The sequence below is a fragment of the Pseudozyma flocculosa genome (genome assembly GCF_000417875.1).
Source record: "Pseudozyma flocculosa PF-1 unplaced genomic scaffold scaffold00014, whole genome shotgun sequence".
NCBI lineage: Eukaryota > Fungi > Basidiomycota > Ustilaginomycetes > Ustilaginales > Ustilaginaceae > Pseudozyma > Pseudozyma flocculosa.
Genome location: NW_006920882.1, coordinates 399517 through 412920, shown reverse-complemented (window position 1 = coordinate 412920; position 13404 = coordinate 399517). Strand labels below are relative to the sequence as shown.

General features: G+C 67.2%; 6 protein-coding genes across 6 annotated transcripts in view; 3 read left to right on the top strand and 3 right to left on the bottom strand.

The window, feature by feature from the left end:
• Window positions 1-80, top strand: part of PFL1_04398 (uncharacterized protein) — a gene marked incomplete at both ends in the record, with an annotated part of 4815 nt that extends 4735 nt beyond the window's left edge. The window contains one exon of the mRNA XM_007881924.1: window positions 76-80. Coding sequence (XP_007880115.1) covers window positions 76-80 — 5 coding nt within the window. The remainder of the gene's footprint in view (window positions 1-75) is intronic.
• Window positions 81-92: 12 nt separating this feature from the next.
• On the bottom strand, window positions 93-1026 carry PFL1_04397 (uncharacterized protein; the record flags this gene model as incomplete). The annotated part of the gene is made up of 3 exons (XM_007881923.1): window positions 93-125; window positions 196-521; window positions 648-1026. The coding sequence occupies 3 exons, from the start codon at window positions 1024-1026 to the stop codon at window positions 93-95; spliced, it is 738 nt and encodes a 245-aa protein (XP_007880114.1).
• Window positions 1027-1651: 625 nt separating this feature from the next.
• Window positions 1652-3718, top strand: PFL1_04396 (uncharacterized protein; the record flags this gene model as incomplete). Its single annotated transcript, XM_007881922.1, has 3 exons — window positions 1652-1655; window positions 1697-1872; window positions 1937-3718. 3 exons carry the CDS (start codon window positions 1652-1654, stop codon window positions 3716-3718), a joined length of 1962 nt encoding a protein of 653 aa, XP_007880113.1.
• Window positions 3719-4170: 452 nt separating this feature from the next.
• PFL1_04395 (uncharacterized protein) lies at window positions 4171-5877 on the bottom strand (the record flags this gene model as incomplete). The annotated part of the gene is made up of 1 exon (XM_007881921.1): window positions 4171-5877. One exon carries the CDS (start codon window positions 5875-5877, stop codon window positions 4171-4173), a length of 1707 nt encoding a protein of 568 aa, XP_007880112.1.
• Window positions 5878-8710: 2833 nt separating this feature from the next.
• PFL1_04394 (uncharacterized protein) lies at window positions 8711-12366 on the top strand (the record flags this gene model as incomplete). The annotated part of the gene is made up of 5 exons (XM_007881920.1): window positions 8711-8826; window positions 8961-9136; window positions 9260-11042; window positions 11160-11931; window positions 12121-12366. 5 exons carry the CDS (start codon window positions 8711-8713, stop codon window positions 12364-12366), a joined length of 3093 nt encoding a protein of 1030 aa, XP_007880111.1.
• An 866-nt stretch (window positions 12367-13232) lies between these two features.
• Window positions 13233-13404, bottom strand: part of PFL1_04393 (uncharacterized protein) — a gene marked incomplete at both ends in the record, with an annotated part of 3144 nt that continues 2972 nt past the window's right edge. Inside the window, one exon of the mRNA XM_007881919.1 lies at window positions 13233-13349. Coding sequence (XP_007880110.1) covers window positions 13233-13349 — 117 coding nt within the window. The remainder of the gene's footprint in view (window positions 13350-13404) is intronic.

The following is a 13404-nucleotide window of genomic DNA, read 5'->3' as shown; positions in this document are numbered from 1 at the left end:
GGCGCCGGCCATCTCGGCTGCGCGCTGGGCGGCGGCGGCCTTGGCATAGGGGCTGGCGGCCATTTTGGTGGCGAGGGTAGGATCCTGGAGCGTCACGTCGCGCGCGAGGTCGGGCATGCCCCGCTCTGCCTCGCTCTCCTTTTCGCCCTCTGCGAGCTTGTCGATGCCCTTGAGCTTCCGCTTGACGCCGGCGACGGTGCCCCATCCGGCGCCCCAGATGTTGCGCCAGAGGGCCTGGGCCATGCGCACGTCGCCGCCGACGAGGCCCTCGTCAAACGAGAGGATGCTGCCGCGGTGCTGCTGGTGCATGTCGCGCATGTAGCCCTTGACGAGGCGCGACGTCTGGACGCCAAAGCGGTCGCGCATCCGCGACTCGGCGTCGATGAAAAAGTGGTTGATGAGCTCCTGCGAGTAGGTGCGCGCCTCGTCGCGCGGCAGCGCCCGGAAGCGCACCAGCAGCAGGTAGATATGCAGGTTGGTGATCTGGAACCACGTCTGGTACGTCTGCGGCAGCGCGCAGTCTGGCGGATGGGGGAGGAGGGGGGCGAGGAAGATGCGAGGAGCGAAGAGACGAGGAGGGGAACGACTACGTCAGCAGCGCAGGGGCGGGGAAGACTAGACGCGGACCGACCCGGGCCAGGACTCACCTCCGTACCAAAAGTTGCGCTCGACGTGTGCGCGCTCTGCGCAGCGGTCGTAGAGGTCCGAGGTGACGCGGATGGCGGTCGAGGAGAGCGAGTTGTAGCCCATGAGCTTTGCGAGGCCCTTTACCACCGAGACGGTAAAGGGCGAGTAGGATTTCTTGGGGAGGGCGGGGGGCGCCGAGGGCGAGAGCTGGGAGCGGTGGAGGAGCGGTGCGGTGTGGGACGCGGGCGTCTTGGACGGGTTGGAGCGCGGCGCGGGGCGGGATGCGTCCGTGCTGCGCGCCGAGGTCGCCAACCGTGCCGCTGTGGTTGCAGAGGGACGGAGGTGGACGAGGGCGCCGAGAGCCTGCGACGAGGCCGACGATGAGGCGAGTCGAGTCATGGCGTGGCGGGCGGACTGCGGGTCGAGTGAGCGGCGGCGAGTGGTGTAGGTGAGGACAAAGTCGGTTGGGAGGTCAGCCGCGGTGGTGGTGGTGGTGGTGGTGGTGGTGGTGACCGTGAGAGGATGGTGAAGACGCAGAGTGAGCTTGCCCAAGCCGAGGAATGACGGCGGTGGAGCGAGGGAGGAGGCGCTTTTGTCAGCGCCGCTGCCACCCCAAAAAGCGATCGTCAAGAAGCCGAAGAAATCACAAGTGGAGAAGAGGGAGGCCGATCCGACCCTTGGCCATCGTTCCCAGTCGTACCCGATCGACGCCCGGCATCGGGGCCGGCTCGAAGCGCGGCTAAAAGTCGCACAGAGCGGCGCAATAGCCGAAAGGGGGCTCAGGCCGCGGGGACCAAGCCGAGGGCAGCGCCCCGGGGTGAGCAGAGGCCGGCGAGGGCCCCCACCAACGACGTCGGGCGGGTCTGGCCGCTTTTGCCCTGGCCTGCCCTACCTGCTGGCTGTCACTGCCACTGCCACCACCACCACCACCACCACTGTCGTCATCACCACCATCTACGCCTCCGACACGGTCACCAACGCCCCTGCCCAACCTCGCACCTCTCCCGCCCTTTGGCCGCCGGGCATGCGTGCACGCTCCGCCACCCTCGCTGCCACGGCGGCACGGCAGAGGGCGGCCCCAGCACCGCCATCATCCTCGACGACCCTCATCAGTGGCGCCGCGTCAATCTGCGCCTCCTCATCTCGGCTACCATCGCCTTCAATCGCCTCGTCGCCCCTCCGGCACTGCTACGCCACCTCTGCGCTGTCCTCCTTGCCGCCGCAGGCAGCCAGCTCGCCGTTGCGGTCAGCCGTCGCACGCCGGCGGCCTGCCCGCACCGCGCCTTCATCCTCGACTCCGCCTCGGCAGCCCCACCGCGTACACCTGCGCCAGTACCACGACTACATACGCACCCTCTCCCCCACCGGCGGATCCGGGCGCATCTCGCTCAAACCCAGCCGCACGGGCGTCTATGGCCTCGCCACCTCGCGCGGCACCCGCGCCTACCAGGAAGACACGACCTCGGTCAGCTGCGTCTCCCTCCCGCCCGCCGTGCTCAGAGCCTCGTACCTCGCTTCCTCGTCCGCCACGCTCCGCGACGTCGCCTCCAAATGGTCTCCCTCCACGCCCGCAGAGCAAGAGGTGGCGGGCCAGCTCGCCTGGTTCGCCTGCTTCGACGGCCACGGCGGACAGCCCGTCTCCCAGTTCCTCTGCAAGGAGCTCCACGCCATCTTCGAGGACGTCCAGGAGGATATGGTCACCGACACCGTACAGTACACGCGCTCCCTCGGCGGCTACTTTCGCCGCTTCAACGGCGGGCTGCTCGAGAGGTGGGTGAGGAAGGAGGAGCTCAAACCGGTCAGGGCGGGCGCAGGCCACCCGAGGGCAACAATGGCTCGGGCCGCAGCGGCGACAAGACCGACCGGGGATGCCAAGGGACCCGCCGTCGATGCTGCGGAACGGACAAAGGCCGAGGAGGCAGAGCGGCAGAGGGCAAAGGAGCGCGAGCGCGAGCGCGAGGCCGAACGGAGCAAGCCAAAGACGTTTGCCGACCTGGTCAACAGCGCCAAGGCGGGGCCAGCGCCGTCGGCCACGCAAGGGACCGTCGGCAGCGGCAGCGGCACAGTCTCGGCCGTAGAGGCCTCGGCAGCCGGACAGACAGCCGGGTCACGGTCAAAGGAGGAAGCGGACAATGCCCCACCGCAACTATCGCAGCAGCCGGCGCTGATCCACTCGGCGGAGTCGAGGGGCGAGGTGCCACTGGCCGGGCCCATCGAGGGCGCACAGGGTGCACGGAGCTCACAAGATTCGTCGGCCTCGCCGTCATCGCTCGACAGCCAGCCGAACTCGCACCCCGCGTCGTCGCCGCCCAGCGCCGCATCCGAGGCGCGCGCCGGGCTGACGAGCCTGACGCAGCGGATCCCGCCGCCAGAGACGCTGGCGGAGTCGACACTGACGCTGTCGGAGCGGCTGACGCTGGCGTGGCTACACACTGACCGGCTGATCCACTCGGACCCGCAGCTCGACGTGGGCGGCTCGACGGCGTCGGTGGTGCTGCTCCACTCGCTCGACACGCCGACGCAGCCCTTCTACTCGTCGTCGTCGCTCTTTCTCACGACGGCGCACATTGGGGATACGCGGATGCTGCTGGCCTCGGTGTCGGACGGTACGGCGATACCGCTGACAAACTACCACCACCCAGACGACCGGTCCGAGTCGGAGCGGCTGCGCAAGATGGGCGCCGGCATGATTACCGACTCGTTTGGCGAGGCGCGCTGGATGGGCGCGTTGGCCAACACGCGCAGCTTTGGCGACAGCAAGTTTAAAAAGGTCGGCGTGACGAGCGAGCCCGAGATTATCTCGCAGCTCGTCCGCGGCGACGACTATGCCTTTGTCGTGGCGTTTAGCGACGGAATCGGCGGCGTCATGTCCGACCAGGAGGTGGTGGACCTGTGCCGCGACGCCAGGCACCCGCACGATGCGGCGCACCGCGTCCTCCGTTTCGCAGAGGAGCTCGGCGCACAGGATAACGGCACCGTCCTCGTCGTTCCGCTGCGTGGGTGGGGGCGGATGGGCGGGCAGGATTCGACAAAGCAGAGGAGAGAGTTTAGGAGGAGCAAGGTCGATCTGTACAGGGATAGTCGGACGTGATGCAACCGAAAGCGCGCGCCCTCTCTCTCTGGACTGCGAGGCGCGCAAGCTGTGGCGCGGCGGTGGTGGCGGGGCACCGCGCCGTAAGTGTCCCTTTGACTCGCCCGCGGGCCGGGGCGGACGAGCGGTTGGCGTTGACGACGACGACGACGACGATGACGACGACGACGATGACGACGACGACGACGATGACGACGATGACGACGACGACGACGATGACGACGACGACAATGACGGACGAAGACTAGAATGGCAGGTGCGTGCCATCTGCAAGAGCGGGTCCGCGAGAGGCGAATAGGCGGACAAGGTGACAGCTGGTCAGCCAGGAGGGATTGCCGGATCCGTCGAAGCCGTCGTTGTGGAGCCAAGATCAAGGGAGCTGAGAGGGCCGTCTTGCTGCCGATCGCCCCAGCCACCACCACCTGCTTTCCGGATCACCTCCATCGCTCCTTTCACTGCCCACCCTCGACGGCCTTCTGCTTGCCCTTCTTGTCCGCTTCGGCGGCGCGCGCGGTGGTGGCGATGGACTCGTCGTCAGAGGCCAGCTCGATGGCGTCGCCGTCCTGGTCCTCGTTCGCTCCGTCCTCCTTCGCCGCCTCGCCCCTTGCCTCTTCATTCTTGGCCATCTCGCCCTTCCCGCCGTCGTCCTTCAGCACCTCGTCCTTGTCCCCCTCGTCGTCGGCTACCTCTGCCTCAGCCTCGCTTTTCTCTCCCTCTGCCCGCGCCTCCGTCTGCGCCGCCAACGGTGCCGCGACAGCCTCCTCCGGCGCATCCGTCTTCGTCTCGCTATCCGTCTTGGCGACGGTCGGCACGTCGGGGAGCGGCTCCTTGGACAGGTCCGCCTGGGCCCTCGACTTGGCCTTTCTCGCCATTCCGGCCCGGCTCAGCTTGCGCAGCAGCGTCCTGGCACGCTTCACCGGCGTGGTGGCGTCCGGGTTGTCCGGCAATGCAGCGGTAGCGGCGCCCGCGGCCTCTCCGTCCGTCTGGCTCGTCGCGCCCGACGACTGCGCCGATCCCGCGCTGCTGCTGAGGACTCCGCGGTTGACGTGCTCGAAGCTAGGCTCCGACTGGCCCCGCTTCGTCTTGAAGAGGTCCACGGCCGCCCTCCACGGCGACATAGGAGGCGTGATGGGCAGCGTCTCGCGCGATACATCCTTGACTGGGGCGCCCTCTGCCAGCTTGTCGACCTCAGACGGCACGCCAGCAGCCTCGGCAGAAGGCTGTGACGCTGCAGTCGATTCCTTTTGCGCGAGCTTGTCCATCAGGCTGCCCCGGGCGAAGACGACGGGGCCGGGCGCTGCGTGGCCGCCACTCACCTCGGCTGGCTGGTCGCCTCCGGGCACAGCGGCGGTGGCATCAACGCTGATGTCGGGGTTGGACTTGCCGCTCGGACGCTTGAGGCCGGAAAGGATGGCGGCGCTCAGCCTCTTGGAGAGCTTGTTCGCACCACGCTCCTCCTGCGCCTGCCGCTGGCTCTCCTTGGCGTCGGGGCCAGGCGTGTTCGCGTCACCTGACGCAGCGGTACTTTCGGCAGCGACGGGCTCGGGAGGCAGGGTGATGACCGTCCTGGCAGGCGAGGAAGCTCCAAGCTCGTCAGAGTCGGTTGTCGGGAGAGCGTGAGCGGCAGCGGCAGCGGCATCGGCGTAGTCGGCACTGCCGCCGCCGGAAGTCGAGAAGATGGCCGAGATGCGCTTCTTGACGTTGCGCAGCATGCTTGGCTTGCGGGATCGCAGGGGCATCCTGCCCTTTGCCAGAGGACCGTCATGCTCTCGGCAGTCCGAAGCACCGTTGGCCCTGTCCGTCGAGGGCATCTGCGACGCGGCAGACGAATCGACGGCCTGCTCGGGCGCTTCCGACGCCGCCTTTGCTTCCGCGACGCCCTCCTTTGACCCAGCAGGCATGGCATCGGTCGTCTCAAGGCCCAGCGCATTGCCTGCGGATACGGTCTGGTCATCGCCGCGAGCGGCTCGTTCTGCGGTGTTGCTGGGCTGCTTGGCCGGGATGCGAGGGCGGATCGGGCCGAGCCCGAGCTGAGGATCGACGGCCGAGTCCAAGGAAAAAGCCGAGCCGTGCGAATGTCCGCGACCGTGCTGAGCAGCCTTGGTCGCGGTCTCGGCGGAGGTCGCGGCACCCTCATCGTTGGCGACCCTGGACGGCATGTCGGTGCGAGTCAGGGTGCGAGAGAGGCCTGCCGGGAGGCAAATCGTTGGAGAAGGGGTAGGTCACGGTTCCAGGTCAGCAAGCGGGTCGCAACATGACGCGACAGGTACTCGCGCACTCGACGAGGAGCTCACCTTGGCCTTGGTCGTAGGCTGGGACGTCCATGGCGGTGACGATGGCCTCGGAAGGCGACCAAATGTGGGTGGCGCTGTCCGATGGACACTCGTAGGTGAAGAAGGCCGTGGCTGGATGAGAGAGTGCTTGGAAGACTATCGGGGATGCTGTAGAAGGCGATACGGTGGCAGGTTGAAGGGGGTGTTGTGTTGCGTTGAGGGAGGACAGGCTCTGCCTCTTATACCTACTTGGCGCCTGGGCGCCGGAGTGGGCAGGCGGGCAAGCGGGCAAGCGGCTTGCACCACCGAGACGTCCGAGATGAGGTGGGGGCAATGTAGCTGCTTGCCCCCTGGCTCCGCCCACTTGCGTCGAGGTGATTTCCTGATTTCGAGCTGTTGGGGTTGCGACGGGTCACACCGAGCCCGCTACATCCGCGCGCACACGGCTTGCTCGGCGTAGCCGCCACGGCTACCGCCGCCACCGCGCTCTGGGCCAGGCACGGCCAGACTCGAGCTCAACGCGGCACACCCTCTGGCGGCTATTCCCCCGGTCCCATGGGTTACAGCCGCCCTATTCGGGGCCAGCCGTGACTATGGCCGTGCTCGGATGGCCGACCACAGGAGCAAGCAAGATTCCTGATTCGGCACGGCGCCGGGGCCTCGAGCCTGCAGCAGAGCAACGCCTGCGTGCCTGTCCGGTCAACGGGGCAGGCACGACGATCTGCAACAAGAGGTGTCGTTCTCATTATTGTCCTTGAACGGAGGCTCGCAGACGCCAGCAGGCGATCCAGGGCCTCGGGGCATGGGGAACAAGATGTAGGACGGACCACGCAAGCGCCCTCTCGGGTGGGCGATTGAGCGCGTCGCCATGCGCAACGCAGGGCGCCTCGCCTCTGCCTCCGTTGGCTGTCGTGCACTTGGCATGCAGTCGCTGAGAGGACGCTGCGGATCACTGCCAGGCCCTCGTCGGTCCTCGCGCTTGCAGCATTGTGCGATGGCGCGAGACGGGCGCCATTCCAAGGCGCGAGCAGGGACCCAAAGGACGAAGAGGCAGCTGGGAGTACCAAGGACGAGGCTGCAGCAGGCCTGCTGGCAGCCAGGCCGACCGAGGGCTCGCTCAACGCGTCGCGGGACAGGAAGGCCTGGCCAGGCCCCCGGCAAAAGTCTAAAAAAAATCAAAGCATCTGCAGGCACGCCAGCAGTAGGCGCCTGCCTTAGCTTGCCAGTCTGAGGCCTGGCCTGCCTTGCTCGGCCCGCCTGCCTCGCAGCCGCTGCGAGACGCGTCGAGTTGGTTTGCCCACACGCGGCGGCTAGACGAGAGCGCACCACGCCGGCCCCTCGCAAACCAACGGCAGGCAGGCTCAGTCATCGGCAGGGCCTCGTCGACCAGCCAGCTGCCTGTCCACCGCAGCGTCGACGAAGCAGCAGGTGAAGCATGGCAGGCGAGACGAGGGAGGAGCCAGGAAGAAGTGGCGAGGGTGGTGCCACGGCGAGCTACTCCCGAGATCCGAGCGGGGGCGCAGCTGGGGGCGGCCCTCGGTGCGGCCTGCCAGGCTCCGCAGCTTGCCTCGTCGCGAGGGTTGCTAAAGCGTCTTGGCCGCTGGCCTACGAGCAAGGTGGCGCACAGCAGAACGAGCCCCACTCACCATCCCGAGCGACGGGTGGGCAGGCAGGCCGAGTTGGGCCGGGGGGGTCGAGGGCCGGGGGGCGACAGAAAAAGTGGAGCAGGCCGGGCGGGTTGCGGCTGCCTGTCCTGGGCCTGGCGTGGCCTGGCCGCTTTGGCTGGCGGGCTGCTGCCCGGCGGTGGCCTCGCCTGCTTGGCTGGTGCAGCCAGCTGCTTGGGCTCCTCTTCTCTTCTCGCGAGGTGTGTCCCGCGGTGCGCCGCTCGCTCCTGGTCCCCCTCTCCGCCTCTCTTGGTCCCCCCCTTTCGCCTGGCTTGGCCTTGCCTTGGACCCCACCACGACCCGAGCCAGCCAGCCAGCCAGCCAGGTCGGCCCTCTCTGCTTCGTTCGTCATCATCCTCTCCCCTCTTGCTCCTCCTCCACGACCACCACCACCACCACCACCACCATTATCGGAATATTCATCCGTCCCCCCGATCCTTCGCTGCCCACAACACCAGCAGCCCTCCGACACCGTCAACCTGTCGCGATCGCCGACATCACCCCCCGACGCCTGCACCCGCCTCGCATCGCATCAAGGACCGCGCCCTCTGTCGCTCTCCTATCGCGCCTGCCCAATCATTCCCACCACACCCCGCCATCCAGATCGACCGCGCGGGCATCCTCCTGACTGGCATCAGAAGCTTTGACGCACCGCTCCTGTGCGACTCGGACCACACCGGTCCTCGCTCCTGCCTCCTCTTCTGCGGCGTCCCTCCTTCCCGCCCAGACGCGCCAATCAGCAGCTGCTTTCAGGCCTACCCTCGTCGCCGTGCACACACCGCCGCACATACCCATCGCGCCCACTTCTGTCCACGCGTCATCTCCGGCTCCGCCGCCGAAAACTGCTTTGCACCCCCCTCGTTCGACGTCGCCCAGACTGCTGCGCGCCGCTCGGTGCGGGCTCGCGTCTTGCACCGCCGTACCACCTCTTCCCTCGTCAAGAGCTCACTGGTCAAGCAGGACTCAGGCTTGCCGCCAACGCGACCTCGCTCGCGTGGCCCAGCAACCCCCTCCTACACGCTCGCCGCAAGCACCCTCGCAGCCACACCGCCGTCATGCCGCTCGTCAAGAGAAAGATCGTAGAGATGGCGCCGCCGCCAAAAGCCAAGGGCAGCGACGACCCCGAGGTCTTCTACCTCGATGCCACTGGCGAAATCTTTTCCGACTACGAGTGAGTGGTCGCCCGGCGTCGGCACGCCCGGCCCGTCAGTCCATCCCGGCCGCGCGAAAACTGAACCCCTGCGCTGCCGGCCTCTGATCTCCCCGCCGTCCCCGCCCCCGCCCCCGTCCCTCTGCTGCTGCCAGCGCGTACGTCAAGCGCCTGACCTTCTACAACCAGCGCTTCTTCCAATGCGAGCTCACCGGCAGGGTCAACCTCACCTTTTTCGAGGCCGCCGAGAGCGAAAAGCAAGAGTCGATTACGCTGCACAAAAAGTTCCCCGAGCCGCTCAAGGGGCCCGTCCTTCGCTCCGTCCAGTTCAGTGAGTGAACCTTGCGCCCCGACACACGCGCGCCGTCGATGCGTATCGCCAGCCGTCAGAGCGCCGTTTGGCTGAGATCTATCGCCGTCTTCGTCCTCCGTGCCGCACCGTGCCGCACCGCAGAGGTGACTGGACGCCTCGACAACCTCGTCGACCTCGTCTTTGACCGCTTCAAGGACCGCTTCTTTGCCAACGAAGCTGTCTTTGTCGAGCTGCAGGGCGACCGCTACTACGCCAGGATCAAGGAGGTGTTCCCGCCCAAGTCGGTGCTCAAGACACACCAGGATGCGCACTCCGGCTCCGGGTCGCCGGCAAAGGCGGGACCGAGCAACGGCGTCAAGCATGAGGACGCGGAAGCGGCTGCTTTGGCGTCCGACTCGGCGCTCGACGGCGAAGAGGCGGGCGCCGCGTCAGCGGCCAACAAGGCGACGATGTCGACGGCCGACGTCATCCATCGCCTTGGAGTCGACCTCACCCTCGGGCCTGCCCAGGCCAACGCGCTCGACGATCCGACGCAGTACATCTACCGCATCCAGCTGGTCGACGACGAGGGCAGCTTTACCGGCAGCCTGATGGAGGCGTCGGCCGACCGGCTCAGCCGCGACCGGCTGACGTTCTCCAAGACGATCCTGCGCAAGTACATCCGCGACTGCGTCGTCCGCGATGCCAGCGTCGGCGCACCCTGGACCGTCAAGACGTGGCTGGCGGAAAAGTACGACATCCCCACGCGGCCGTCCGACGAGCTGGTGCAGCAGAACGAGTCGATCCGCGACGCCAAGCTGCTTAAGCGCAAGAAGCTGCTGGCCGAGGCCGAAGAGTCGAGCGCCAAAAAGAAGGCCAAGACGTCGGCCGCGTCGAAAAAGGCCGAGGCGACCGAGGCCAAGAAGAGCGCCGCGGCCGAAAAGAAGCGGCTCGCCGACGAGGAAAAGGCCAAGGAAGAGGAGCGCCTCAAGGCCGAGCGGGAGCGCAAAAAGCAGGTCAAGTACCCTATCGAGGACCTCGACCTCGACCCCATCACGCCGCGGGAGCTCAAGTTCCAGGTCGAGGGCGAGCTGCCACGGCGCCGGCAGCGTCCGATACCCAGCCGCGGGCCTGCCGCCCTGCCCGTGCCCGTCGCCGTGTTCGAGGAGTTTATGGTGTCGTACTACTTTCTCGTGGCGCTCGGCAAGCCGCTCTCGCTCTCGGTCTTTACGCTCGACGACTACGAGCATGCGCTGCGGCACTCCACCCACGAGCCGCCGTGCGCCCTCATCGCCGAGATCCACGCGGTGCTGATCAACACCATCGTCCGCGACGGCAGCCACTCCAAGGACATGGCGCCCGCCGCCATCGCCAGCCGGGCCGGCGCCCGAGAGGCCAACGGGTCGGTCGCGCCCAGCGAGAACGGCGATAGCGTCGCTGGTCCTTCGCGCGCCGGATCCGCCTTTGACGAGATCGATGGCGACGCTGACGGCGAGGGGGACCGCGCGGCCAACGGCAACGGCACGGCGCGGGACTCGACCGTCGCCGAGATCCTACGAGCCGCCAGGGAGCTCGGCAGAGGGTCGGAAAAGAGGCTGCTCCGCGTCGAGGACGGGCGTGCCGGCTGGGAGGCGCAGCTGGCGGCGCTCCTGGCGCGGAGGTCGAGCCCCGAGACGTGCCCACGCCTGGTCGGAATCCTCTCGCACCTCACCGGCATCCAGCATCCGGAGGGCCACATCGACGGTCAGTGGATCGCCGACACATACACGAGCGTCGTGGAGCGGTACCCGGTGCTGCCGCTCGAGGACAAGATCCGCATCATCAACCTGCTCTGCGAGCTCACCGTCATGACCAAGCCGGTCAAGGCTTACTTTGAGGAGTGCGAGGCGCAGGTGACGGAGCTGCGCAAGGAGAAGATCGAACTGGGCAGGGAGAGGAAGAAGCTGTGAGTGCTCGTCGCGGTGTCCGCAGCAGGCCCGCGGGCAGGCGGACAGGCGGGCAGGCGGCGGCCCAGACGATCGATCTGCTGACCAGCGTCGCTGCCCTTGCATTCTTACTGCAGCGCCGAGGAGAGGGAGGCCTTTGAAGGCGGCCAGAAGAAGGACGACGCCAAGAAGGAAGAGGACCACGCCGGCGAGGCCGAGGACGGCTCGACGGCCATGCCGGTCGACGAAGAGGGCGACGAAGGCGACGACGACGACGACGGCGACTCGGAAAAGGACGAGCTAGAGTCGTCGGACGGCGACGATGACGACGGCGGCGGCGGCGGCGGCAGGAGGGGGAGTCGCCTCTCGACGGCCGACGCCTCGGACTCGGGCTCGGACCGCTTCCGGCGGCCGTACGGCTCGTCGTCTCGGCAGGAGAAGCTGCGGGAAAGGGCGATGCTGCGCGAGGCCGAGGAGGCTGCGCGGGCGGCGTCGCTGGCCAAGGAGCGCGAGGCGCACCGGGCCAAGCTGGCCGAGAACAAGCAGATCAATGCGGCGCGCAAGCGGCTCGACGACGAGGAGGCCAAGCTGTGGAAGCGCGAGGAGGCCATCGAGCGCGAGTTCCGCAAGGTGCTGCTGGCGCCGCGCATGATCCCGCTCGGCCGCGACCGCTTCTACGCCCGCTACTGGTGGTTTGACGGCGTCGGCAGCACCTCGCTCGTCGGCGGCGGCGGCAGCGTCCTGTACCAGACGGGCAGGATCTTTGTCCAGGGCCCGAGCCGCGAAGAATGGGGGCTGGCGCTGGGCGAGCGCAAAAAGGAGCACCTCGACGCGAGAAAGGCCGAAGAGATTGGCCCCGAGGGCGACCTGGCCGTCGACGAGTGGGGCGTCTACACCGAGACCGAGCAGGTGCGTATCGCAGGGGCGACGAGGAGGGGGCCAAACAGGTGGGCGAACGAGCCAGCGGTGGCTCAGGCCTTCCTGTGCTGTGCTGTGCCCTGCCCTGGCGTGTCTGGCCCTCGACGTGTCTTCTGACCCGCATCTCCGTCTCCCTCGCTCTTTCCCCCCGCCCCCTCTATCACCTCGTCCCACGCACAGATCGACGAGCTGCTGTCCTGGCTGCGCGTAAAGGGCCACCGGGAGAACCACCTCAAGTCGCAGCTGCTCAAGTTCCGCTTCTACATCCAGGGCGGGCTGCGCAAGCGCAACGCCGACCTCCAGGGCGGGTGGAGGGACCAGCTCGAGACGCGGCGCAGCAGCCGCTCCAAGAGCGAAAACGCCGGCAGCAGGCGGGCGAGCTACATGGCCTGGCGGAACGCCGCCGCCGAGCGCGACAGGAAGTAGCCCATCCCGGCCTGGCAGAGTACCTAGTCGAGTCGGAAGCCCAGCAGTGTTTGGCCAGAGCAGCCCCGGGGAAGGGGGGCGTGCGTGCGGCAGGCAGGCAGCGAGCGCTCCAAGGTGGGCGGCCAGCCGGGCAGGCAGGCGCGGGTGTGGGTGTGGGCGCGGGCAGGCAGGCAGGCATTTGAAATGCATCCAGCGGCAATACAAATCCGAAAGGCCCATTTCGAAATATATAACCAGCCGTCGAATACAAGCTTGAATTGGCAGTTCAAATCCTAATCCCGGGCGCTGCACGTGACGAACGCCGAAAGAACCGTTCCTTCGTCCAGTCACGTGCCGGGGGTGCCCAAAAACTCGCGACCTAGAATTTTTCCCTGCCAAAAACGGGCCAATTTCGAAAATCCAGAGTCGGCGAGGGGGTCTCTGCACGTGACCACTTTTGAATACAAGATCCGGATTGTAGTCGATTTGAATGTTGTATTGCCCCGTTTTGAAATGCCGATCCAACCGCGGGGCTAGTGGGGGGCCAATACAAATTCGATTTCTGGGCCCCAACTTCCCCCCTGGCCTCGACGATAGAGGGCCCGGCTGGCCTTGCTCGACCGACCGGGCACGATGGCCCGACGAAGCTGGCGCGAGGGAAATACCAGGAGACGCTGGAATGGGCCAGCAAGCAGATGGGGCAATGAGAAACAAGGGCAAGCCTGACTTGACTTGGCTGGACTGGACCGACTGACTGACTGAGCAAACCGATACGAAATAGAGAGAGAGGGAGAGGGAGGGAGGGACGGGGATCGATCCATCGTCTATAAAAACAACGTCGAGCGAGCGGTCCACGCCCACCGACGTCGGCTCGTCACGGCGCGGAATCACCGCTTGAACGAGCTGCTGAACCGGCCAAAGTGGCCGCTGGGCCTGGGGGTCACGGGCGACGTGGGCGAGGTGGGCTTCTCGTCCTCCTCGACGACGCAGCCCAGCGGTGCGCCCTGCGGCTCGGCACCACCCAGGCCGCCGCGCGCGCCGCCACCGAGCACCGCCTCC